Source organism: Aethalodelphis obliquidens, unplaced genomic scaffold (assembly GCF_003676395.1).
Source record: "Aethalodelphis obliquidens isolate GAN/ISIS:26980383/991018 unplaced genomic scaffold, ASM367639v1 scaffold7, whole genome shotgun sequence".
Lineage (NCBI taxonomy): Eukaryota > Metazoa > Chordata > Mammalia > Artiodactyla > Delphinidae > Aethalodelphis > Aethalodelphis obliquidens.
Window position 1 is genome coordinate 61,940,824 of NW_020837951.1, and position 25,896 is coordinate 61,966,719.

General features: G+C 37.0%; 1 protein-coding gene across 1 annotated transcript in view; it reads left to right on the forward strand.

The window, feature by feature from the left end:
* LURAP1L (leucine rich adaptor protein 1 like) overlaps positions 1-25,363 on the forward strand; it is a 44,933-nt gene extending 19,570 nt beyond the window's left edge. The window contains exon 2 of the mRNA XM_027105861.1: positions 24,620-25,363. Within this exon, the coding sequence (XP_026961662.1) occupies positions 24,620-24,994 (375 nt within the window). The 3' untranslated portion in view covers positions 24,995-25,363. The remainder of the gene's footprint in view (positions 1-24,619) is intronic.
* Positions 25,364-25,896: the final 533 nt, after the last annotated feature.

Consider the following 25,896-nt stretch of genomic DNA (forward strand, 5'->3'; position numbering starts at 1 on the left):
CTATGACATACATTTATACTATGACATAAAAGTCCTATATGTTAATAGGACATTTTAAAACTATAGGAAAATTAGGACCCAATTAAGACTGCATTGCCTTGATTTTTTTTTTTCTTTTCCATCCTTCTCACCTTATGTGATAAGAATTAAGAAAAGTGAACCATCCTATTCCCAGTAGCTCTTTTTAAATGTGGTGACCCATCTGTTGCCATATGCCAGGCATCTGTTTTTATCACCCTCATTTGTGGTCCTTCAAAGCTAAAAATGATGAATTAACATTGAATTTATGCTAATTTTTACTGCAAGAGAACAGCTATTTGCAAACCATTTAAGCTGGCAGCAGTGATTTTCAGGTGTAAGAGAATATAAGAGGATAAGAATAGAAATCAGCAATGTATTTTTATTCTCAGCTACCTTTTTGAATAGGTGTACAACTTTTAGGTAATTGTAATAACTGTGTGGCTCCATTCTTCAAGAGCAAAATGTGAGAAGTGATTCTTGCTTGTAAAATATCTGTTGAATTTAGATCAAAGGAAATATGACATTAAATGTAATAGGGTCGAACTGTTCATGAATGCTTATTCAGGTGAGTGCCAGTTTAATCCAAGTAGTAGAATTGTTTCTTTTTTGAAAAGATGATTCATTTTTATCCAATCCTAAACTATCATCAGAAAGTGTTGATGGACTATTAAAGGCTAATACTACTCTGATCAGAACATAATGTAATATTTCTCAACTTTTTAGTACTGTGGAAATATCAATGAATTGGAACCAGAAGACAGAAGTCTCAGTACTATTTCTGCCACTAAGTGGTGATACAATTTGGGGCGAGTCATCAATCTTGAGTCCACGTATAAGTCTCATAGCATATGGTAACCTGACTTCATTATTAACTGTGGTTTTTTTTACCACTAGCAATCTGAGATTCTTATGCCTGTCTTTAAGGTATATACTTTTTGGTTGCATGGAATTAATCATGTATGCATTTATCAATTAATCTAATTTTTCAATGTATACATTTAATTCTGAAGTACAATAGATATCCATGATATTAGATATTTAGATTGAAATAGCACTGACTTTAAAAATGAAAATTAAAATGTCTTAAATAATGTGTATTATGCAGATTTTCTATCCTGAAGCCAATGTATAAATAATCTTTTTGAGCAAGGGAACAACCAGATTTTTATTGGAAACATATTCAGTCAGCTTCATTGACCTGCTTAATTACCTTGAATTTCAGCATCCTCAAATGTGGCAGACTTTATTTTAAAAATTCAGGTCATTTTGGGCTTCCCTGGTGGCCCAGTGGTTGAGAGTCCGCCTGCCGATGTAGGGGACACGGGTTTGTGCCCCGGTCTGGGAAGATCCCAAATGCCGCAGAGTGGCTGGGCCCGTGAGCCATGGCCACTGAGCCTGCGCGTCCGGAGCCTGTGCTCCGCAACGGGAGAGGCCATAGCAGTGAGAGGCCCGCGTACCGAAAAAAAATAAATAAATAAAAATTCAGGTCATGTTAAAAGTAAAGGAGGTAACTGAAATTTTTTATTGTGGTAAAAAACACGTAACATAAAATTTGCCGTCTTAAGTATAAAGTACAGAGGTGTTAAGTTCATGTACCTTGTTGTACTACAGATCTCTAGAACATTTTCATCTTGGAAAACAGAAACTCTATACTCATTGAACAACTCCCCTCTTCCCCCTTCCCCCAGCCCCTAGCAACTACCATTTTACTTTTTGCTTCTAAGAGTTTGACTACTTTAAATACCTCATGTAAGTTAAAATTTTGCAGTACGGTTGACCCTTGATCAACAGGGGGTTTGAACTGCACAGGTCCACTTATACATGGGTTTTTTTCAATAAATACCAGAGTACTATGCCATCTGCAGTTGGTTGAATCTGCAGATACGGAACCATGGATAAAGAGGGTCAACTATGGGACTTGAGCACCCTCTGATTTTGGTATCCTTAGTGGGTCATGGAACCGATCCCCAGGGGATATAGAGGGACAACTGTATTTGTGTTTTTCTGCCTTGCTTGTTTCACTTAGCATAATGTCCTCAAGATTTATCCATGTTGTAGCCAACGACAAAATTTCCTTTTTTTTTAATGGCTGAATAATATTACACTGTATGTGTATCACATACACACATTTCACACATCACATTTTTTTTATCCATTCATCTCTTGTTGGACATTTAGGCTGATTCCACCTCTTGGCTATTGTGAATACAGGTATCCCACATTTTTCAAAAGTTTGCTTTATGCCACTTCGCTTTTACAAAAGACCTACACTAGTACTGTACCTGTTTTTGCTAACCAAAGACATATGCAAAGTGTTTTTCCTTCCACAAAAAAAGGCAATTGCTTCTACCATTTATGACATTTCAGCTTAGAAAAGGTTTCATAGGAATGTTCTACTTTTGGATAGCTGAGGAAAGCTGTAATGCTGCAATGAACATAAGTCATTCTTTGAGATTCTATTTTCAATTCTATTGGATATATACCCAGAAGTGGGATTGCTGGATCACACAGTAATCCTGTTTTTAATTTTTTTGAGGACCCGCCGTACTGTTTTCCATAATAACCACCGTTTTACATTCCTACCAATAGTGCCAAGGGTTCCAGTTCTCCACATCCTCACCCACACTTCTTATTGAATGATTTTTTTGGATAGTGGCCATCCTAACAAGTCTGAAATGATACTTCATTGTGGTTTTGATTAACATTTCCCTGAGGATTAGTGATACTGGGCATCTTTTCATATGATTATTTGCCATTTGTATATCTTCTTTGGAGAAATGTCTGTTCAAGTCCTTTACCTATTTTAAATCCCATTATTTGTTTTTTTGTTTTTATGCTGCAGGAGTTCTTTGTGTGCTCTGGATATTAACCCCTTTTCAGATATGTGGTTTACAAATATACTCCCATTCCATAGGTTTCCTTTTCATTCTGTTGATTGTTTCCTTTGCTCCACAGAAGTTTTAAAGTTCGATGTAGTCCCATTTGTCTATTTTTTGCTTTTGTTGTCTGATCTTTTGGTGTCATATCCAAAAAAACAAAACATTGCCAATCCAATGCTATGAAGCCTTTCCCTCAGGTTTTCTTCTAGGATTTTTATACTTTTGAGTCTTAATCAGTTTTGAGTTTATTTTTGTAAATAGTTTAAGGTAAGAATTCAACTTCATTCTTTTGTACGCATATATCCAGTTTTTCCAACACCATTTGTTGAAGAGCCTATCCTTCCTGCATTGTGTAGCCTTGGCACCCTTGTTAAAGATAATGTGACCACATACAGAAGGTTTTATTTCTGGCTCTCTATTCTGTTCCGTTTGCCTCTATGCCTGTCTTTGTGCCAGTACCATACTATTTTGATTACTGTAGCTTTGTAACATGTTTTCACTTCAGGAAAAGTGAGGTTTCCAGTTTTTTTTTTTCTTTCTGAAGATTGTTTTGGCTCTTTAGGGTCCTCTGAGATTCCATATGAATCTTAGGATTTTTTTCTATTTCTGCAAACAATGCCACTGGGATTTTTATAGGGATTGCACTGAATCTGCAGATCACTTAGGGTAGTATGAACATTTTAACACTATTAAACCTTCCAATTCATAAATACAGAATGTCTTCCCATTTATTTGTTTCCTCTTTAATTTATTTCAGCAACATTTTGTACTTTTCAGCATACAAGTCTTTCACTCTCTGGTTAAGTTTATTCCATTTTATTCTTTTTGATGCTTTTAAAATGGAATTATTTTCTTAATTTCCTTTTCAGATTGTTCATTGTTACTGTATAGAAATGCAACTGGTTTTTGCACGCTGATTTTATATCCTGCAACTTTGCTGAATTTGTTTGTTCTAACAGTTTTGTCTGTGTGTGTGTGTGTGTATGATTTAGGGTTTTCTAGATATAAGATGAATTCATCTATGACCAGAGATATTTTACTTCTTCATTTCTGATTTGAATGCCTTTTATTTATTTCTCTTACCTAACTGTTCTGTCTAGTACTTCCAGTATTGTTGAATAGAAGTGGTGAGAGAGGGCATTCTTGCCTTGTCCTTGACCTGAAAGGTAAAGCTTTCAGCTTTTCACCATTGGGTATCATATCAGATGTGGGCTTTTAATACATATCTTTTATTTTGTTGAGGTAATTTCCTTCTATTCCTAGTTTGTTGAGTGTTCTTATCAGGGAAGGATGCCAAATTTTGTCAAATGCTTTTTCTGCATCAATTGAGATGATCATGTGTTTTTTTGTCCTTCAGTCTGTTAGTGTGGTATATTTGGTTGATTTTCCTATGTTGAATCATCTTTGCATTCCAAGAATAAGTCCTACTTGGTCATAGCATATAATCCTTTAAATTTATTTTTTTAATTCTATCTGCTAGTATTTTGTTGAGGATTTTTGCATCAGTGTTAATCAGGGCTATCTGTTTACAGTTTTCTTATTGTATGATATCTTTGATTTTGGTGTCAGGGTAATGCTGCCTCATAAAATGACTTAGGAAGTACTCCCTCCTCTTCAAGTCTTTGGAAGAGTTTGAGAGGGATTGTTCTTAATTCTTCTTTAAATGTTTGGTAGAATTCTCCAGTGAAGCTTTCTGTTTCTGGTCTTTTCCTTGTAGGGAGGTTTTTGACTGATGATTCAACCTTCCTACTAATTATAGGTATAGGGGAGAAAAAAGTTTTCCTTGACCCTCTTAGGCCCGCAGCTGGGTCTGAAAATTAAACCGACAAAGGCATAGTAACAGGAGAAAAGCATACGAATTTGTTTATTTAATATAAAGTTTATGTGACATGGGAGCCTGCATAAGGAAATGAAGACATGAAGAAATGATTAAAACTGAGTACTTTTATGTTAGGTTTGCTGAAAAGTGGACAATCATGGAGAAATATCATAGGTCGAAGAGTATGAGCTCAGTATAATAAACTGGAGGAAACTTAGCAAGGCCTGTTGGTTCAGATTCTTTTCAGCGAGGGCAAGAGCAAAGGCAAGGGCCTTTGAAGATAAGGATGCTTCTTTCCTCTGAAGATAGGGAAGGCACCTCTCACCTGAGAGTTTCGGGACCTGTTTCAGGAGAAGAGTGGGGAAAGGTGGTCAGAGTGACCTTCCTGCTTCTGCTGTCTTCTCAAGCTCGTTCAGCTTAAGATATTCAGTATACCAAGGTTCCTTTTTTAGAGGTAGCCTGTCATGAATGTCATCATAGGCCTGTTTAGGTTTTATTTATATATGATTCAGTCTTGGTAGGTTTTATGTTTCTAGAAATGTATCCATTTCAACTAGGTTATCCAATTTGTTGGTGTATAATTGTTCACAGTAGTCTCTTATAACCCTTTTTATTTCTTCTGTGGCATCAGTTTTAATGCTTCCTATTTTATTTCTGATTTTTGTTACTTAAACCTGCTCTCTTTTTTCCTTAGTTTAGCCAAGGGTTTGTCAATTTTGTTAATCTTTTTAAAAAGCAACTCAGTTTCACTTATTTTTTATCACTTTTCTATTTTCTATTCTGTTTACTTCTGTTCTAATTTTTTTTTAATTTCCTTCTTTCTGCTAATTTTGAGTTTAGTTTGTTCTCCTTTTTATAGTTCCTTTAAGTGTAAAGTCAGATTGTTGATTTGTGATTTTTTTTTTTTTTCTTTTCCCAATGTAGGCATTTACTGCTATAAAGTCCAGGAGTTAACTAAGTTTTATTGAACACCATTGGGCCAGGCTCTATGCTATGTGTATACATTATTCCATGCAGTTCTTCCAACCATACTAATATAGTAATCCAGTAGGTAACATATGCCATCTTCTGGGTGAAAACATTGGTATAGAGAAAATACTAAGTAACATGTCTCATTGACCAAAATCTAAGAGCTAATTAGTGGAATAATTGTATTTTATCCCTGATCTTTCAAGATCCAAACCCAAGTTCTTTCTAGGATACCAGTCTGCCTGGGACACCATTTTCCTACACTGTTTAAGTCTGGAACTTCATAAAGATGTAGCAAAGAAATGCCCAAATATACTGAATCAAAAAGGAAAAAAACAAAATAAAACAAAAAAATCTATTGTTCCTTAGTTTATTTAGAGAAAACGGTTAGGTAAAGTGTTTCTGTAAAGTGATATTACCAATGTATGAGCAAGATTCTGTTAAGATTATTTGAACGTCGAATAACTTTGTAGTTTTCACAGTGAAAAAGAAATAGTGTCTGGATGGTAGTCTTTTCTTGACAAGCTTAAACAGAAACTGATACCTCTTAATTTTGACTAAGCATAAAGTTAAGGTGCAAAAGCAACTGAAAATATTTAGGGCTTTTACATAATGATACAGATCAAATTCTTAGCCTTGGTACAAAAATATTTTCCCATGAGTTGCAAAAGCTGAGAATGAGATCTCCTAATTATGATAATCATACTGCAATTCCACATAGTACCTTTTATCCAAGAACATCTAACCACTCCACAAACTGTAATCAACTGAGTCTAGCTGCATCTCTCTGAAGTAGCATGAGATATTATTTTGAAAGTGGTTAAGTATATTAAAGCTGTCTAAAGCTGTCAAGAAAGTTGCTCAGAGTGAAATGAATCAGGAATCACCATATATCTTAGGAATCTATATCCCTGTTCCACAGAATGGAGCACCAGGCTATTTATTTTTCTTCTTAAGGAAAACGAGATTCTCATATCATCATTCATTTAAAGAAATTATTACTACATTAACTTCTTAAACTGCTATAAGGATATAATTTAAAAAGGAAATCTTGCCTTAAGAACTTTTTTAAATGCACTCATTTAAAACATAAAGTGTGTTTAGCAATTAAGTTGAAAGGCATGTAACAAACTTCTTTTGTGTTCATTAAAAAAAAAAAAAAAAAGGCAGCATAAACATAGACTTCAGAGAAATTTAAGTATGTCCCTAAATAGGAAGCCAAAACTCAAGAGGAAGAACATATTTGTCATGAGAATTTTAAGAACAGTAAGACTGCGTTTATGGGGAGGAAATGGGAGATCAGAATAAGAATTTGGAGTCAAGACCTCTGGGCCTTTCTGTGTCATATGCTTGAAAAGCATTTTACCCACATCTTTGCTCCTGATTAAAAAATGGAAAACAGCCTTGTTTCACAAGTACAAATAGACGTTTTCTGAATGCTCAGCCCGATTCCTCCTAAGAAAGAATCTATCACTTTGGATTCAGGAGCGTGAAGTAGTAGGTTATTTACAGTTTGGCAAAACTCTAGAAAAAGATGCACAAGATAAAGGTGGCCTGGTGTCAGTCTAAGCTCTAGTCCTTAGCTAACTTCTCTACACAGCCAAATTGTTTTCTTTAATATCTTTTGTTGTTGCAATTAGCAAAATTTTGTCCACCCTGAAAATAGGCCTGAGATACTAATGAAGCCCCGTGAAGCTCTTCTGAGGGCAGCTTAGAGTCAGGAACCCGCAGCATAGCAGTGTGGTGATACCCTAATCAAGAGCTTCTGTTTAAGACAATAGGGTGAGCTTTTCTACAGCATGGACTCTCACAGCATTTCTTACCCTTGCTCAGCACTCCACACTCTCCATAACATGCCTCCAGATTACATTCTCACCTTCACCTCCAAAAACATTCTTGATCCTCGGCACCTCTGGTTGGCTTGCCACTTCCCTGATCAGGAAGTGAACTTTTACATCTCTAGTCTTTGCCTATTTTCTTCATTACAGGCTCAAATTATAATGTCCTTCTTGACATAAGCCACCCATATTCATCTCTCTCTATCCAAATCCATCTTGTTCGTCATTATGCAACTGACATAAGTCTTCTTTTCCCAAAGAAAATTAATCCATACTTATTCTCTGCTACATTACCATATACATATGGACCAGTTCTTTTTCTCCCTCACCTGTTTCTTCATTCAACATACCTTTGTTGATTTGCCATGGATTGAATACTAATAATCCCAGTCAGAAACTAGGATTAATGGATAGGATAGACCCATTGCACTGGAGGAGTCCCTGCTTACCACTTCTTTGTCATTTGTCTTTGCCTTTGATTGTTATCACTATATCTGTTCCTGCCATGTCTCGAAAAATTCTCTGCCTTATAAGATCCCTTAATCATGTGTAAACTCTTTCTACCAATGCAGTCATGTCCCAGAATGAAACTCTGGGATCATTCCAACAGTGTTCTATTGGACACATGGGGGAAATTTCACTTTTCTTTGCGAACTGTATATTGATCATATACTATTAATGTGATATTTTGGAGAATCAAGACATTTTAGGCCTGGAAGGAATCTTAAAGATAATCTCCAATATTCTTACCTAACAACAGGAAAATGTAGGCATGGGAAGATTAGGTGACTTATTACAAGTCATAGGTTAAGTTACTAATGGAACCAAAACTAGAATCAAAGTTTTAGGTTTCCTTGTTGTTCTCAACAAACTACCCCATCAGTGGGTAATTGAGTCACAGGACATCACTGATATAAATAAATAATAAGTCAGCCATCACCTCTGTTTTAAAAGTATTGTATGTTTTTAAACATACAGAAATAGAAATAGAGAATATATCTACACAGAAATAGATCAGTGTAGACATAAACATGACAAACTACATCACATTCAAAGAAGAGCAAACTCTTACACATCCAGGTGAAATCATCTAATTAGAGTAAAATTCTAGGAGAATACTAAATTGGAAAAATAAATATAGTTTTTGAGGCAATGTCATTTAAAGGGCTAAATAAGTTCATTTAAAATAAATCAAACACAGTAATTTTTTAAGATGGTATCATGCAAAGGGGCAGTTTAAACACTTTAATTTCTAAAAGACTAAAGATAGAAGCATATAAGTTTAGTTATTGATAATCTTCAGTGCCAGAGGCATCAATAAGCTATCTGCAGAAAATGGAAAGGGCTCAATAAGATTATGAGCACTGGATCATCACAGTACTAGATATATGCTGAATCACAGATAATCAGAGAGAGAAAGCCATTGGAAATAAAGAACACAGGCGTGTCCAGTCATTTGCTGTGGCTGCTGTCTAGCAAATGGGTGCCTTTGCAGAGACCCTAAAGACTAGCTTGGGTGTAAAAGATATATAAAAAATTCACCCCTGAATTTGGGGTCTTATCTTGAGAAGGTAAAATTAAAAGGGTTAAAGTATTATTAGAATAGATTTAGTTGTTTGATTAAAACACAAGCATATGTGCCTGGAAATAATGAATGGTCATAGTTTGGAGTTAAGAATACAACACAATTTTTAAGTCACTCAATAACTCTTTAAGCAACTTTTTTTTTTTTTTTAATCAAGGACATGCCAAAGTCAACACAAAGAATGGAAACTTTTCAGGTTAGATAAGGAATCTCTGCTATCTGGGCAGATTACACAGAAGAATAACCTTTTACTTCCTCTTGTTAAGAGCAAACTAAATTCTTCTACACCAATTTTTCATTCCAACAGAGGGAAAAAGAAAAACAAGTTCTAGCTTTGCATTAATAATAGTAGTAATTTATCCACAAACTCCTTTATAAAATTGTCTCCTAACATATTGTCTAAATATCTTTGATAACTAAACTGTTTAATATTTAATGAAATTTGTTGTTATTCATTGTTTTAAACCTATTTGTTTTTTTCTTCTAATAAAGATTTAGATTTTTAAAAAATTATCTCCTAATTAATCCATCAAAACTGAGCAAATTTTACCAACATTTTGACACATTTTATTGCTTTTTTTCCAGAATCATTCTTTGCAGATATGATAATTCAAGGCAAATATAGTTTGCGTTTGTTGGCATATTTACTCAGTTTCTATTTCAATTCAAGCTCTGTTCTTTACTATCTCCTTTCACATTCTGGAACAAATCGTATTAACTGAGAACAAAAATACTCTCCTCTTTGATAAGCAAAAACATTTAGTTATAGTTCTTTGCCATGTTTATTTCTAGTTTAATCTCAACACATATAAGCCATAATTTTTAATCAAACTTACTATTCGTTCGGAGAAAAACTGGAAAGTAATCACTGTCTGTCATACATAAGCATTCTAGGAGACCAGCAAAGCTTACACCACTACACTGTAAGATCTCCACAGCCAAAGGTATACCTTTAACACTTTTGTAGATGGAAAAATATGTTCATTAAAATGACCCAAAGATATAGTCACGTTATTACTGTTAAAATTAAAAGCAAAGATACACATAACAAATTGGTGTCCCATGTTTCAATATTCTATTTTCCTTAGAAATTAGATATCCATAGATTTTTAGTTATTAACTTGATTTATATTAAAGTTCTAAAATTAATAAATATCTTGCAAATTATGTTTAAACTGACACAGTACAGAACATAATTACAGTTGAATCAAAAAGATTAAGAGTTATAATGCAATATAGTTGAATACAGAATTGCATGTTTTCTTAATCTCAGTATATGGAAGAAACATTAGCTTATCTCACAGTAAACCAGTATAAGAAATTTAGGAATTTAGTATTAACTGGTCTCTTCATTAGAAAATAAATCCAAATCTTAAAAAATAAAATAAAGTTGTATGTTTAGTCTCCATACTGAAAAAAGAAAAAAGGAAAAGGTATTCTGTGATTATAACCTAAAATTACCAAACCAATTCATGTCTAAAGATTCACTTTGATGCTTCTGCGATAACACTGTGAGGATTTTTTTTTCCTTAAAATGTCAGTGCATTCAATATACTAGAGTTCGATATTTTTATTTTCTTGAAATTCTGGGAATGTTAAAATTTTGCAAGTATTTATTATGTCTCTAATTAGAAAATTCTCTTTTTGCCTAAGAGACTTTATAATTTATTAGTATACTCTAGAAGTAGGGAAATATTTCGTTTTCTTATCGGTGAGCAGTAAAAGGTTCTTCTCAATTAAATAGCCACCAACAGGACTTGAAACTTTAGTTCTACCACCCCAGACACAGGGCACTAGAAAATGCAAAGCACACATTCTCAAAGAGTTACTCTACTAATCAATGGAAATAATATTTTATACATGGATTTGAGCACACCAAAAGACAAACAAACAGTATAGAACGACTAACCATATTCCTTGTCATCTCTCACCCAACAGAGAATAGATTTCCATCATCCTAATAGAGATCCCCAAGTGAACACATCATGAAACCAGATTGCCAATTAGAGCTACCCCAAATGGGGAATAATTTATAGATTATATGACCTTGAGTGGCCTAGGGGTTCAGTACACAAGTTCCTGGAATTGGCTATTTCACACATATTTTTTATACAGGAGAGTTCAGTACCCAGTTGTGGAAGTGGATATTACCTAAACAGTAAGTTAAGCAAAACGATTAGCCAAAAATCCAGAACAATAACAACAAAGCAAACAAACCAGAATAAAAAGCACCAAGTCAGAAGAAAACTGAGAGTCAGAGAAGATAAAGTTCAATTGCTATTTGTGATTTCACTCCAGAGGCCACTTCCTGGGCAACTCTGTTTAACTAGTTCCAGCAGGTGAGCACACTAGGCATCTTGACGGCAACCTCCAACCCTATCAAAGTGTAATTATTAAGTAGTTGGAAATATGGCTCTCGTACAAACAGAGGGAGCACGTGTTGAAGATTTATTTAGCTCATTTAATGAGAGAAGCATCAAGATGATATAGCTGGTCCAAAAGAGAGGAATAGTTTATATATTTTCTCAGGAAAGACATATGAAATTATTTGGTTAGAGACAAAACTGTTTAATGTGGAGTGGGACAGTAAAACCATAACTTTGAGATTTATTTTTTTTCACTGGACAGAAATCATTTTCATGTCTTCCAGACACAAATCTACAAGTCAACTTACAACTTCATAAATCTGGGCCAAATTAGTAAATTATGGGTCACACAAAGGTATCTCCCCATAGATAGTTAAATTATGCTTTGGGAGGCCTCTTAGGTTATGCCCCAGCACATCACTGAAGAGACATTTAAACTTGAGCTCACTGATCCTTTCCTTGGCTGTGTCCAATCTACTGATACATTCATCAAAAGCATTCTTCACTTATATTTTAGTGTGTTTGACTTATAGCATTTCCTTTTGATCCTTTCTGCAAATTCTCTGCTCACATTACCCACCTGTCCTTGCACATTGCCTTTCTTCATTAGATCCCTTAGCATATTAATCATAGTTATTTTAAATTCCCAGTCTAAGAATTCCAAAATGTGTGCCGTATCTGAGTCTGGTTCTGATGCTTGCTCTGTCTCTTCAGACATTTTTGCTTTTTAGCATGTCTTATAATTCCTGGCTGAAAGCTGTATATGATATAAAAGGAACTGGGATAAATAGGTCTTTGATGTGAGGTTTTATATTTATCTGACTAAGAGTTAGATTGTGTTTACTGTATGCTGTAGCTGTAGTTATCAGAGAATAATATTTCCTCTAGGATCTTTTTTATGTCTATTCTGTTGTCTTTGGGTTTTCCTAGAGACTCCTTAAATAGAGCCTGAGGCCTGTAGTACTTTTAGCTGTAATCCCTTTTCTTATGCAGAAGCCCTATCGATGTGATGTTAGGTGTAGGGAAGGAGAGGCATTCTGTAGTCCATGATTAGGTCTCAGTCTTTTCCGGAGCCTGAGTTGGGCATTTCCCTTCCCCCAGGTTAGTTAGGCTTTGGTAAAACCCCAATCAGTGAGGCTCTGGTAAAACCGTTTCCCTTGACAGCAGGCCTTGTGCAGGAGAACGGAGAGCTCTGGGCATATTTGAAAGGGCTCACTTTCCCCCTGTCTGTGCCAGCAGCATCGGGGATAGTGAGAACCTGGTGGGGTTGCAGGAGGAAAAACTCATGAAAGTGTGGGGCTCCCCCTGAAGTTTTTAACTCTCAAGGTAGTCCACACTGAATCTCCAGCACTCATCAATTAACAACTTTAAGTCTTCCTACTGATAACTGGCTCCAGATGGGCCTCCTGCTTCTGGGCGTCTGTTTTCGGTTAGCTATGATCCTCTGTAGCCACCTCTTTGTCTCCTGGGGACAGCAGTTTACCCTGTGACATCAAGTCTCTGAGGGATCTAAGAAAAGTTGTTGATTTTCAGTTTAAGTTTCTTTCTTGTTGGGAAGATAGGAGTGGTAACTTCCAAGCTCTTTATATATCAGATTGGAACCACAATGAGAATAATCATCAGCTTCACAGATTTGTTGTGATAATGACATTAAATGTATTAGATAAGTTAATATTTAAGGCATGGCATACAAGTAGCAGTTAATCAATGACAGATATGTTTACTAATATCCCTAAAGCTGTTCTTTTTTTTTTTAAATGAGACAAAATCACTCGATAAAAAAAAGTCAGCGTATGATCAACGGATGTTGGAATATGGCAGGTGTTTCTCACTGGCCGCTCTTCAGGGTGTGAGATCACTGCTCCAACTTGTGTCATCTGGAGAGCCCCACCCAAATTTTCCCAAATGAAAATATTTAGTCAGTGTTTAGGCATCATATGAAAAAGAAAAGAAAACTAATCTTCATCATAAAGTGAAATATTCCAAATATTACCAAATTATCAACATTACGTAAAAAAATGAATGGTTCTAAAAAAAATGCCAGCGCCTCAGTTACATTTCCCATGCAAAAGGACCGTTCTACAGAAGGCCCTTTCTAAAGAAGATGGGTTAATACATGAAATACAAAGTCTGGCTCATAGGAGGCACTCAGTAAATACAGGTTTTATCCTTAACCTAATCTCCTCCTTCCTTTCCCCTAGTGAGGCCAAATTAAAGTGAATTCTTCGAATTAAATGAAGAATTTTGAAAAGCAAGAGTGTAATTTAGTCAATTTGTCAATATTGGAAATTCAAAGATATTAGTATAGTTAATCTTAGTGTATTCTAATTCCTTAAACTATATCTGAATGTTACTATTTACATTTATTATCTTATACCCTCCATTTTATGACCATCAAATTATAAGGAGTATTATTTATAAGTGGTATCTATTGAAAGCATCATCTGTGTCACTAAATACCAGAGATATCATTTGTCATTTCTCCTTGAGGGTAATAAGCCATCTTTTCTTAGGGAGAAGAAAGGTGGTCCTATGGGAGATACAGATGGTGCCTCAATGAAGACCTTGAGTCCCTTGAACATTTCTTGTCTTCATCAATAAACATTTAACTACTTACTCAATTTTTTACCTTTTTCAAAATATAAAACAATGTATCAATAGTGTAACATTCCACAGACATGGTGGTCCAGCATCTATCATTCAAAATTATCCACAAGTAGAAAGATATCTAGATCCTTGCTACTCATAGTGTAACCCATATATCAACAGCATTGGTGTATTAGTTATCCCCACTGCATAACAAATACTCCAAAACTTAACAAGGTAAACAACAAATGTGTTATCTCACAGTTCCTATGAGTCAGAAGTCTGGGCACAGATAAACTGAGTGACTCTGGATTAGGGTCTCTTCCAAGTCTGCAATCAGCACGTCAGTTGGGGCTGCTGTCACATCAAGGCCCTATTCAGAGAGCATCTGCTTCCAAGCTCACTCACATAGCCAGTAGCACATGGCAGCCCTAGCGCCTTGCTAGCTGTTGTCCTGAGATATCAGTTCCTTATCATGGAGATCTCACAATAGGACAGTTCACAGCCTGGCAGATGGCTCTCCTCAGAGCAAGTGGGAGAGTATACCCAAGACAGAAAGCACAGTCTTTTTGTAACCTTTTCTCAGAAGTGACATCCCATCATCTTTGCCATATTCTATTCCTGACAAACTAGTCAATAGGTCCAGTCTGCACTCAAGGGCAGGGAACTACACAAGGATGTAGATACCAGGAGAGAGGGGGTTTATTGGGAGATATCTTAGAGGCTGCCCACCTGTACTGGCATCCACTGGGAACTGGTTAGAAATGCAGGATCACAGAACTAGTGAAGAGAATCTGAATTTTAACAGGATTCCAAGGTGATCCATATGTCAAGAAGCACTGCTCTGAGGAGCAAGGGCCAGGTGCTTTATTCTGTTGCAGAGGCTGCTTCCTCACTTAATTTTACTCACTGGTGAATGTTACTTTCTAACAATTGCAAACATTAATTTTCCTTGCAACTCAGTTCTCTCATACTCAAGAAAAAGGAAAAAATGTAGGGTTCCTGAAGGACTACTGGGCTGCAGATAGCAGATCAGAAAGAGTTGAGGGACTGAGGAAGAAAAAGGGAGCAAAAGGACTGTGACAAACAGATCTAATATCAATGTCCAGTAATTACTGAAAGAGAAGATTAAGCATTTGTACACGTAGGGATGTTCAGGACCATGGGAAAAAAGGACTAATGTCCTATTCCCTCAACAGCCCTTAAGTGCATTGCTGAATAATTCTGAATTAGAAATACTCTGTTTATGGTGGTGGCCTCTTACTACTTGATTCTGCTTGGGTCTACTTCCTTCTGTTTACCAAGATAGAGAAGTTCACAGCATATTTTAGAAATAAACTATCAAAAATTATAATATAGAAATGCAAATACTTGAGTTTTAGGCATCTTGATTATTCCCTTTCCAAATACATTTTATATCTCAATGATGCTTAAAGAATAATCTACATTCAGTATTTGAAACCTTTCCATAAAAAAACACTAATAACTTTGGTATAAATATTTTATATCTCCCTCAAATTCTTCTTAGGGGAAAAGATAAAATTCCATTGAGCTTGTAATCCTCCATTAAAAAATGGCCTAAGGGGAAAAATGAAAATCTCTAATCTACTTATCACAAACATAGTAGATTAGGGAAAGCCTCTATTCTATACCTTCACTGGTAGACTGGAGCCGACTCCTACTTGGGTGTGGGAGATGTTTGTTAAATTTTTAGTAGTTTTACATACTAGCTTTTAACCACAGTCACAATTAAAACTTAAAGTATGTATATAAACCTACAAATTAATAATTTATATGAAAAAACAAAGGTAACAAATACTCAAAATCATCACTTTGTAATTATTTTCTACACTTTACGATTAATCTTTTTTTTAGGTTATTTAAAACATCTGTTGTATCTACAGGGTTTTCACACTACATAATGCTGTACTACTGAGAATCTCTTACGAACCCTGTTTAGTGACATCACATTGGTAGCTTGAAACTGGCCATGGTAGGAGTATTTACAGCACAGAAATTGGAAAATGCTATAAATCAGAACTTGACTTAATTTTGTTCATTGTCCTCAAGACAGGGAAATGTTAATACTACAGATTCAGCTTAAAAGTGTGTCATGTCCTTAGCTATTACATTATCAATAGCACAAAAAAAATTGGTAAATACTCTTCATGCAGTCAAAAACTATTATCCGGTTCAGCAAAATTGCTCCCATCACTGACAAACCAGTAAAGTTCAGACATAACTCGTGCTAAGGCTGAAACAGGCTTCAGTTTAATGAATATAATTTGTACTAGGGTAAAAAATACTTTAACAACAGATCACGTATCAGATTTAAGGATGAAAAATTATTTAGAAAAGAGTAGGTGGACTGGGATCAATTCTATTTGTTAAATTATGGTTGAAACTGAAACCACAAGTTGCTGTACATACAAGAATTCAACAAAAATGAACAAAAGCAGTCTCTGAGAATCAATTAGTTACAGTATATGGAATTTATAATAAAAGGTACTGTATATTTTAGTGTTATTTGTGAAGAGTGTGCTACACATCTTTTGTATCAGAACAGTTTCTACTACATGCATGTATGCATGTTTGTGTGTGTGTACGTGTGTGCATAGTTTTGCCAGGGAGCCAATTATTCAACATCTACCAGCACACCACCCTGTCTCCTTCCCTCCCAAGGGAAACATGGCCACTACAAATCACAGAGGGGTACATTACCATATCCTAGTCTTCCATGTAAAAATATCATTTTAAGTTCTAAATTAAAAAAATGCACATGCAGAGAGAACATTTATTATAAGTTAGTGGAAACACTTCTTGGCTGGTCTGTGTTCTGCTACAAATGTGTGGAGTCCATGTTTTAGTGACATCATTCCAAATGCATTTCAGCTCAGGTGATTTACAGTCTCTTACATTAGCCAAAATTACACTTTGCATATACATATTAAAAGCTCTCAGGAAAACAATTTTCACTGTACTAGGATGTGGAAAAGGAAATGACGTCATAGGCATCTAAGTATCAACTGGACCTAAAACCTGACCGAATAAGGCTGAAAAGCTCTCTGTCTTATTTTGGTAATCAGAGGACTCGCCAGCAGACACTATACAGATCTCATGAGCAGGCCTGGTGGCAGGAATTTATGTTCAAGATTCAGGGGAGTCACACGTGCCCCTTTCAAATAAACCAGATGCAACTTTCTAATTTATCAAAACAACATCAATTGGTCAGCTGTGCTGATGATACTGTTTTTATGTAGTAATTTAGTCTTTGGGGAAATTACTCTTCTGTGAGGTTTTAAGAAAAAAGTGAACTGTTTTAGTTAATGTTCAATTCCACATAAAAACAACTGAAATGGAGGAAGACGAAGCCGACTGATATAAAAATGGAATCCTTTGTTGCCCAGTTCAAAACAAATTCTGTTGTAAATTTTGAACTGGCTAAGAAAGCAGAGGAAAGCTTTGGCAGAATAACACTGACTTGTAAATGCTACAGGCTCTTCTCCTAAAGCATTCTAAACCAAAAGCAGTGGGTGCAAATACTGTAGAGTGTCTTCTCAGACTGTAAAGAGACAGTGATATCCTTATGGGTCCTCTGAGAGAACAGTTAGAGGAGTGCTTTAGAATTACAGCTATTAATAAAACTGCTGGAAATTTTAAGGATGAGTAGGCAGAAAATCTTCTGTATTCATCAAACTGAGGATGAGAATTTGGCAAATTTGAAGAGGGAGCAAATTTAGACACGAGGAGGTTATATAAAGGGAATAGCCAGATAAACTGCTGGAAAAACAATATTCTAAGCACCTTTACAACAGCTCTTTAAATGAGTACACATAGATGCTTTTGAATATCTTTTTTGTATATTTAGAAATAAATATGGCTAGAAAAGAGGCCTCCCACTAACTACAGATTTGAAAAAAAATGCCAATTGGTTTCTTCTACTTACACACTAGGATTAGAGCATCACGTTAAAAGGTAAATCTTATTTATTTTCCTTTCTTCATGTGCATGATTATGAACTTGCTTGCAAAGTAGTCTTTCTTCTAATTCATATAACAGCTTTCTGGACATTTGGGATTTGGGTCATGGATACTGTGGATTTTAGAGTAGGGATTTATAACTGGGAGATGGCTTGCTTTCATCTGATTAGTCAATTCCCATAAATAAAAGGATAAAAATGGCGCAAGAGAGCTTTGTGAGAGAGATGAACACACGGCGCTGTGCAAGCCTGCACGATGACAAGGTGGAGGGAGCAACGTCCCTATTTGGCAGATACATCCAGCAGCCCATGTGCACATTTCAGTTAATATACAGACCTATTAAAGATGATATGTATGTTTATCTTGGAGCAGACACAAATTCGATTTTTAGGGAAACTCAAATGGCAAAAGCTAAAATTACTGTTACCACACAATTTCTGATAAGGTGATTAAAATTCACATGGAGAGCTCAAACTTTAGCCATGAGTGTTTTACTAGCTAAGTAATTTGCCGGAGATGGAGCAGCAAATTGACTGGTCTGTCTCCTGTAGAGCTTGCATGGTTCTCTAGTCGTAGAAACAATTTTGTAATCAAATGGCCACAGGAATGACAATCAGAGACTATGTTAGAATGAAGAGTAATCCTGAGACAATCTGATCTACAGAATCTTCTTAGCAAATAACATTTTCAATGAAACCTCAATATAAAAGGCAAACAAAAGTGACAGGTGGACTCCTCAGTTGAATTAAATCTTCATTATTGGGCAGAAATTAGTCTTTGTTCACAGACTGCTTTCCTACGTTCACTGGATCCTGTGGCTCACTGGAGCTCAGAATAAACCCCCAGGATTCTTCTTCATGTATACAAAAGTTGTATATACCAAGCCACCTTGCCCAAAGGTCAACAGGTAGACGGTGGCAGTGGCAGGCCAGAGCCCTGTCCTGTGTTCCTCACACCATCACCAAAGAAGTCAACTTAGTTGGCAACTCCCTGATTAAATGAAAATGTGACCACCTTCTCTCTTTCTTGGATTCCACTGAGCCAATTCATAACCTTTGTATTCTTGCAGTATTAAAATGATAGTCTGGACAAAAACATAGATCTGGAAAAGTTTATTATTAAGAATATTTGCAAGATCTTTTCTGACCCACCTCCTAGAGTAATGAAAATAAAAACAGAAATAAACAAACGGGTCCTAATGAAACTTCAAAGCTTTTGCACAGCAAAGGAAACCATAAACAAGATGAAAAAACAACCCTCAGAATGGGAGAAAATATTTGCAAACAAAGCAGCAAAGGATTAATCTCCAAAATATACAAACAGCTCACGGAGCTCAATATCAAAAAAACAATCCAATTAAAAATTGGGCAGAAGACCTAAATAGACATTTCACCAAAGAAGACATACAGATGGCCAAGAGGCCCATGAAAAGATGCTCAACATCACTAATTATTAGAGAAATGCAAATCAAAACTACAATGAGGTATCACCTTACACCAGTCAGAATGGCCATCATCACAAAATCTACAAACAATAAATGCCGGAGAGGGTGTGGAGAAAAGGGAACCCTTTTGCACTGTTGGTGGAAATGTAAATTGATGCAGCCACTATGGAGAACAGTATGGAGGTTCCTTAAGAAACTAAACATAGAACTACCATATGACCCAGCAATCCCAAAGTACTGGGCATATACCCTGAGAAAACCATAACTCAAAAGGACACATGTAACCCAATGTTCATTGCAGCACCATTTACAATAGCCGGGACATGGAAACAACCTAAATGTCCAATGATAGATGAATGGATAAAGAAGAGGTGGTACATATATACAATGGAATATTACTCAGCCATAAAAAGGAATGAAATTGGGTCATTTGTAGAGATGTGGATGGACCCTGAGTCTGTCATACAAAGTGAAGTAAGCCAGAAAGAGAAAAACAAATATCGTATACTAACGCATATATGTGGAATCTAGAAAAATGGTACAGATGAACCTATTTGTAGGGTAGGAATAGAGACACAGATGTAGAGAACGGACATGTGGACACAGAGGGGTAAGGGGAGGGTGGGACGAATTGGGAGATTAGGTTTGACATAAGTACACTACCATGTGTAATATAGATAGCAGTGGGAACCTGCTATATAGCACAGGGAGCTCAGCTCGGGAGGGAGGTCCAAGAGGACGGGGATACAGGTATACATATAGCTGATTCATTTCACTGTACAGCAGAGACTAACAACATTGTAAAGCGATTTTACTCCAATTAAAAAAAAAAAAGAATATTTGCTCTTTCAAGACCCCCCATTTCAATTTCTACCCTAGACCCAGTTCATTGCTTGTTCAAAAATGGTATGAAACTTCAGGCTTCATTCAGTCTAGAGTTGAGAGACCTGTTAGGATACAATCCTAAAGCATGAGAGACTTATGAAGTACAAAGATGGATTGCATTGCAATAACTGTAATGGCCAAAGTGGACAAGTGAAGAGGAAAAGAGGAAAGGACATTGACATCTCTTTGGATCAATGAATGAAAACCTTACAAACAAATTTTTTTTGGTAATGTCCTATTTGTTTGTTCCCTTTAACTTTTTTCACCAAGTGTTCACAGAACAACTGTGCTGTGCTAGTATCAGTTATTACCTCGGAACAAACAGAGTAATGTTTGGAGTGTGATTCACCCCATGAAGTCCACTTCCTTTCAGAGATACTATCTTGTGATCTGTACATTTAAGCTAGGAATAACCTTGCCCCGGTTATTCAGTGTTTGAATTCTGTGAATGAATGGGAATGGGATTTCATGCTGGATTTGCTTCAATACTGCAAAGCTCTTTCCTGAAGTTACTTTATTCTTTCCCTTCAAGTATCATATCACAGCAAAACCCAAGGGAGGGGCGTTCCTGACAGATGGTTCAACCTGAAGCAATCATTCAGCCCTTGGACAAATACTAATTGTATACCTACTATGTGTCAAGCACTCTTGTAGGTCTTGGGCACAGAGTGGTGAACAGGACAGACCAAGTCCCCTTCACTGTGATGCTTACAAGCTCATGTGGGATACAGAAAATAATAAGTAAACAATAATAAGTAAGATGATTTCCACTAGTCATAAGTATTATGAGAGAACATAAAAACATAGAAATGTTGTGTACAACTAAGCGTGGGGACTGGATACCATGATTGATCAGACAGGCGCTCTCCAAGGAGGAGTCACTTAACCTCAGACAATGAGGAGGGCCTCCCAACTCCCAATATCTTCAGAGTAAAGCCCTGGGATCTTATATGACCTCAAGTGAGAAAACCACACATATTTCTGCCCAAGAGGCAAGTCTACCATCTTTTTAATGGATGGCCAGACTTCCTAAGGACTGACATACTAACAGTGAGGAAAGGCAGGGCAGCTACTGGAGACAGAAGCCACACTGTGATTTAGTCCTGTGGTGAATTGTTCCTACTTTGAAGGTTCATCCGCAGTAACATAATCGCACCTTAGCTCCAGGAGAAAGCAGTGTGAAGTGGCCTGGAGCGCCAGGTAATGGGCAGGAAGCCGTGGGCTCCCACGGTGGGAAGCTGTTTACTCTCTCCCCAGGAGGACACAGGGTTAGACACAGTTAAGTCTGTAATCATTATCAGCCAGATCAACACGTTCTAAGTGACTTGCTTTTGTCATTTTTCCCCTAACAGTGGTTCAATGGCCTGTGAATGTTTGCTTTCAGAAGAAAAGAATTTTTTTTATTTCAATAAATCATTCATGGTCAAAGGAAGCTTTTGTTACTTCAGCGTCTACTCCCCTCTCATTCATATTGCTCAACAAAACTGAACAATTTTTATGTGATGCAGCCGCTGTTTAGCTCAGACAAAAACTGCTGGAAAAAAACTATCCTAAGTATGTTTTAACCCCCAGTTGATACAGTTGCTGGGAACGTGTATTATTGTTGTCTCAAGAGCTGAACTTTCTCAGATCCTAAAATTATGACTATTTCCAAAAAAAAAAAGCAATCCATGCTTAAGACAGACCTTAAAAGATGTACGAAATGTAAGACACAGCTTCTTTAAGGAACTGAAAGCTTACCTGAAGAACCAGTGAGAAGACACAATAATAGGTAGCAACATAAGTGTACAAAATTAAGGTATACTGTTAGATACAAACTAAAAGGACCGCGAGGTTAAGCGGGCCAGCAGAAGAGGCTAGAATCAGCAAGTGGTGCTTGATAGGAGAAGTAGGACCTCAACAAAGGGGAGGATCTGGACAGCAAGAGAGTCAAGTATTTCAAGTGAGGGGAGTAACAAGGAACACGCCCAGAGCTGGGCAAGTGCGGGAACAATTTCACAGGACAGGGTGGGGATGTGAACAAATGCAGCTGTGTTTCGTTTGCGAGGTGTCGGGGAAATGGTCACACCTCTGTTGCACCACGCCTACAATGGGCACAGCAAGTTTTATCAGCTACAGATGACTAACTGAAGAATTTTGTAAGACTACAGCTCCAATTTATTTTCCAGGCTCCTTAGTGGATGTAAGCAAATTGTGGATGATTTGTAAATATTGGTTGTATTGCTTGTAATTTGAACAGTATCTTGATGACTCATGGAGTATGGGGAGTATTTGAATATGAAGATTGCCAAAAAAACATCCTGCCCCCACACAACATTACTGCAAGGTCATTGAGACAACACTACAAATAGAAAAGCATCTCAAGACTTACTAAGTTCTGCTCATGAATACCTCAGAGAGAAATGATTGTCATTGCTGACCCCCTATGCATTTTTGGTGCATTTCTCAGAGAAGATAAGGTAGTCACCCAAGTTACTTTATTTAATATCCTAGCAAAATTAAGGGTTCTTAAATTGTACTTCATGCTTTTTATATTTACACATACGTATGTATGTGTATGCACACACATTTCAACCTATAATCTTACATCTTTGAAGTCACTGTAGAAATTCCATCTGTCCCAATATCTGTTTATCATATTCACTCAATTCAAAGTTCCCCTTCAGTTATAGATTAACTCCTACCCAGGAAATATTTTTACAATATGAATGCATACATCTGAAGACAATAGGCTTCTTTCTCCCTTATGGCTTGAGTCACTCACAACTGAGTGCCTTTGAGAATTCTAGAAACCCACAAATCTGAATTAGTCCTGGGTCTTAAAGAGAGAATTAGCAAAGTCCAGCCTCTTGGGTTAAAGACCCCAACAGAAGAAACTGGAATCCCTTTCAAACCATAATGAGTGTGACTAGGACCTCTGGTGGCCAAATTTGTCTCTGCCTCCCTGTCCAGGCCCTGGCATTTTTGTAGGAGCCTTATTTCTTCAGTTCCAACAAGAACAAGGGCTATCATGAGACTTCTTGCAGCCTCCCTTTCCCCACCTTCCCCAGAACAACCACACCCTTGATGTTAACATATATTCCCATTGAACTGTAGGGCCTACAAAGAAATTCTGCTTTGTGGCTGAGAAGACAGATCTCTCTGAAGTAACTTAAAACCATCAAAAACACTATACACCTAGAAAGCACTATGGGGAGTTCTAGAACCTCCCCAGAGTCTCATATCCAATTTTGATTGGGACTTCCCTCGACAAATTTGAAGGAAATAATCAAATCTACAGAAAACATCTGTACATTCATTGTGTAGAGTGGATTGGCCTCGTTTATCAGCACACTTCTGGATTCAGGGAATATTAAAACAGTTTGGTTCTTCTTAAAAATAAAAGCATTATTCAGCATTATATATTTGTCAATATAATCATAAAAAGTGCAGACCTTGGGGCTTCCCTGGTGGCGCAGTGGTTGAGAGTCCGCCTGCCGATGCAGGGGACGCGGGTTTGTGCCCCGGTCCGGGAGGATCCCACATGCCGCGGAGCGGCTGGGCCCGTGAGCCATGGCCGCTGAGCCTGCGTGTCCGGAGCCTGTGCTCCGCAACGGGAGAGGCCACAACAGTGAGAGGCCCGCGTAACGCAAAAATAAATAAATAAATAAAAAGTGCAGACCTTTTCTGTACTCTGAACTTTTTTTTTTCCTAGATTTCAGTTTCTTCATCTAAAAAACGGGGATAAAAATAATAATACCTACGGCACAGGGTTACTGTTATAATGTAATGAGTGTTAGGTTTTGTAATGGTGCTTGCCACATCATCACTCAAAAAATAGGAGCTGCTGCAATGACGATGATGATTCCTTAATTTATACATTCCTCTTCTCTCCACCTCTCAATGTCCACACACATGTTCTCAATTAACATGGATAAACTATTAATCTGGCCAGAAAGAGAATAAGATTCTTGACAGAATCTGCCATTCAATAGGTTACTTCCAGGCGGCTTGCTTAAGGTCAGGGATGCAGTTGGAGTTTTATCGTGCTTTTGGCGCCTGATGGGGCTGACAGGAAGTGGGTTCTTTGATTAAGACGTCTACCATTTGTCAGCAGTTTTCAAAAAGATCCTGCACTCAAGTGAATTTGTATTTTATTCTATGGATTTAAAATCATAGACTGCAGAAGACAGCATTTAAATGCCTTTTGGGTCTTTCAAGAACACAGAGTAACTGGCAGGTCTCTCCTCTCTCCCTGTCCTCCGTAGGTTAACCTCAGAGCCACAGACGGCAGGCTCATGCGCCAGTTGCTCCTCATTAACGAGAGCATTGAGTCCATCAAGTGGATGATTGAAGAGAAAGCCACCATCACCAGCCGAGGCAGCAGTCTCAGTGGCAGCCTGTGCAGCTTACTGGAGAGTCAGAGCACCTCCTTATATGGCAGCTACAACAGCCTCCATGATGGCAGCGACGGGCTCGATGGCATCTCCGTGGGGAGCTACCTGGACACTTTGGCAGACGATGTCCCAGGCCATCAGACCCCCTCAGACTTGGACCAGTTCAGTGACAACTCAGTCATAGGGGACTCACACGCACTGCACAAGCGTCCCAAATTGGATTCTGAATACTACTGCTTTGGCTAATGACCCAGTTTTTTGCATGGGATTGGTGTGCAATTAACTTGTATTTATCCTTCTTCTCCGCTGCTATATTTTTGGTGTGATTTTTTTAAAAATATGACAACCTTTTAAAAAGAAGCTTATTTTGGACGGCTTGATGGTATTTCTGTTGCTCCTAGTATTTCTCACCTGGACTGATTAATCTTTGTCTCTCTTATGTCTCTATTTTTATTTATTACAGTGATTTTTCTCCCTTCTTTCACAGTGGCACAAATAAGGTAGGGGGAAAAGAATAAGCAATAATTATGTTTTTGCTTCTGTTTTCAGGGCAAGGGGTCAGGGATTACAAGATAAACTTTGCTAAATTTTACAATAAACCAAAGTCTGATAGTAGCTAATTTTGTTGCTTGTATTCTTAAATGTTTCAGAGATTCATTTTCCAGAAGACACTGAGGTTTATTACTGTTTGTATGTTGGGTTGAACAAAATGCTCGGGACAAAGCTAGGCATTATTTCTAGGCCACAATGTCCTAGCGTGAAGTCAACAATACTGTTAGTCACACACTTCTCATGACAATCATTTGGAAGCCCCAACTCTATGCAATCTGTTCAGTTAAATTTGCTGTTCATAGATCAGCATTTTGTCATCAGTGATTCTAACTCAAGCTGTAGACTAAGTTGTGTAATGATATATATGATTCTCCCAAATTTCAAAGAATAATTGAGATTAGGTATGGAGGTGATTAGAGGTTAAGGTGTCCTAAATTTAATTGTATTTTAGATTTTGTTGATGCTTACTGCATGCATTTTACAATTCTAGGATATATAAAGACATAGATGCACACAATGGATGGATGGATGGATGGATGGATAGAGTGGGAAGTAGAATCACTATTCCCTTAAGAAGTCTAATAGTCTAATAGATT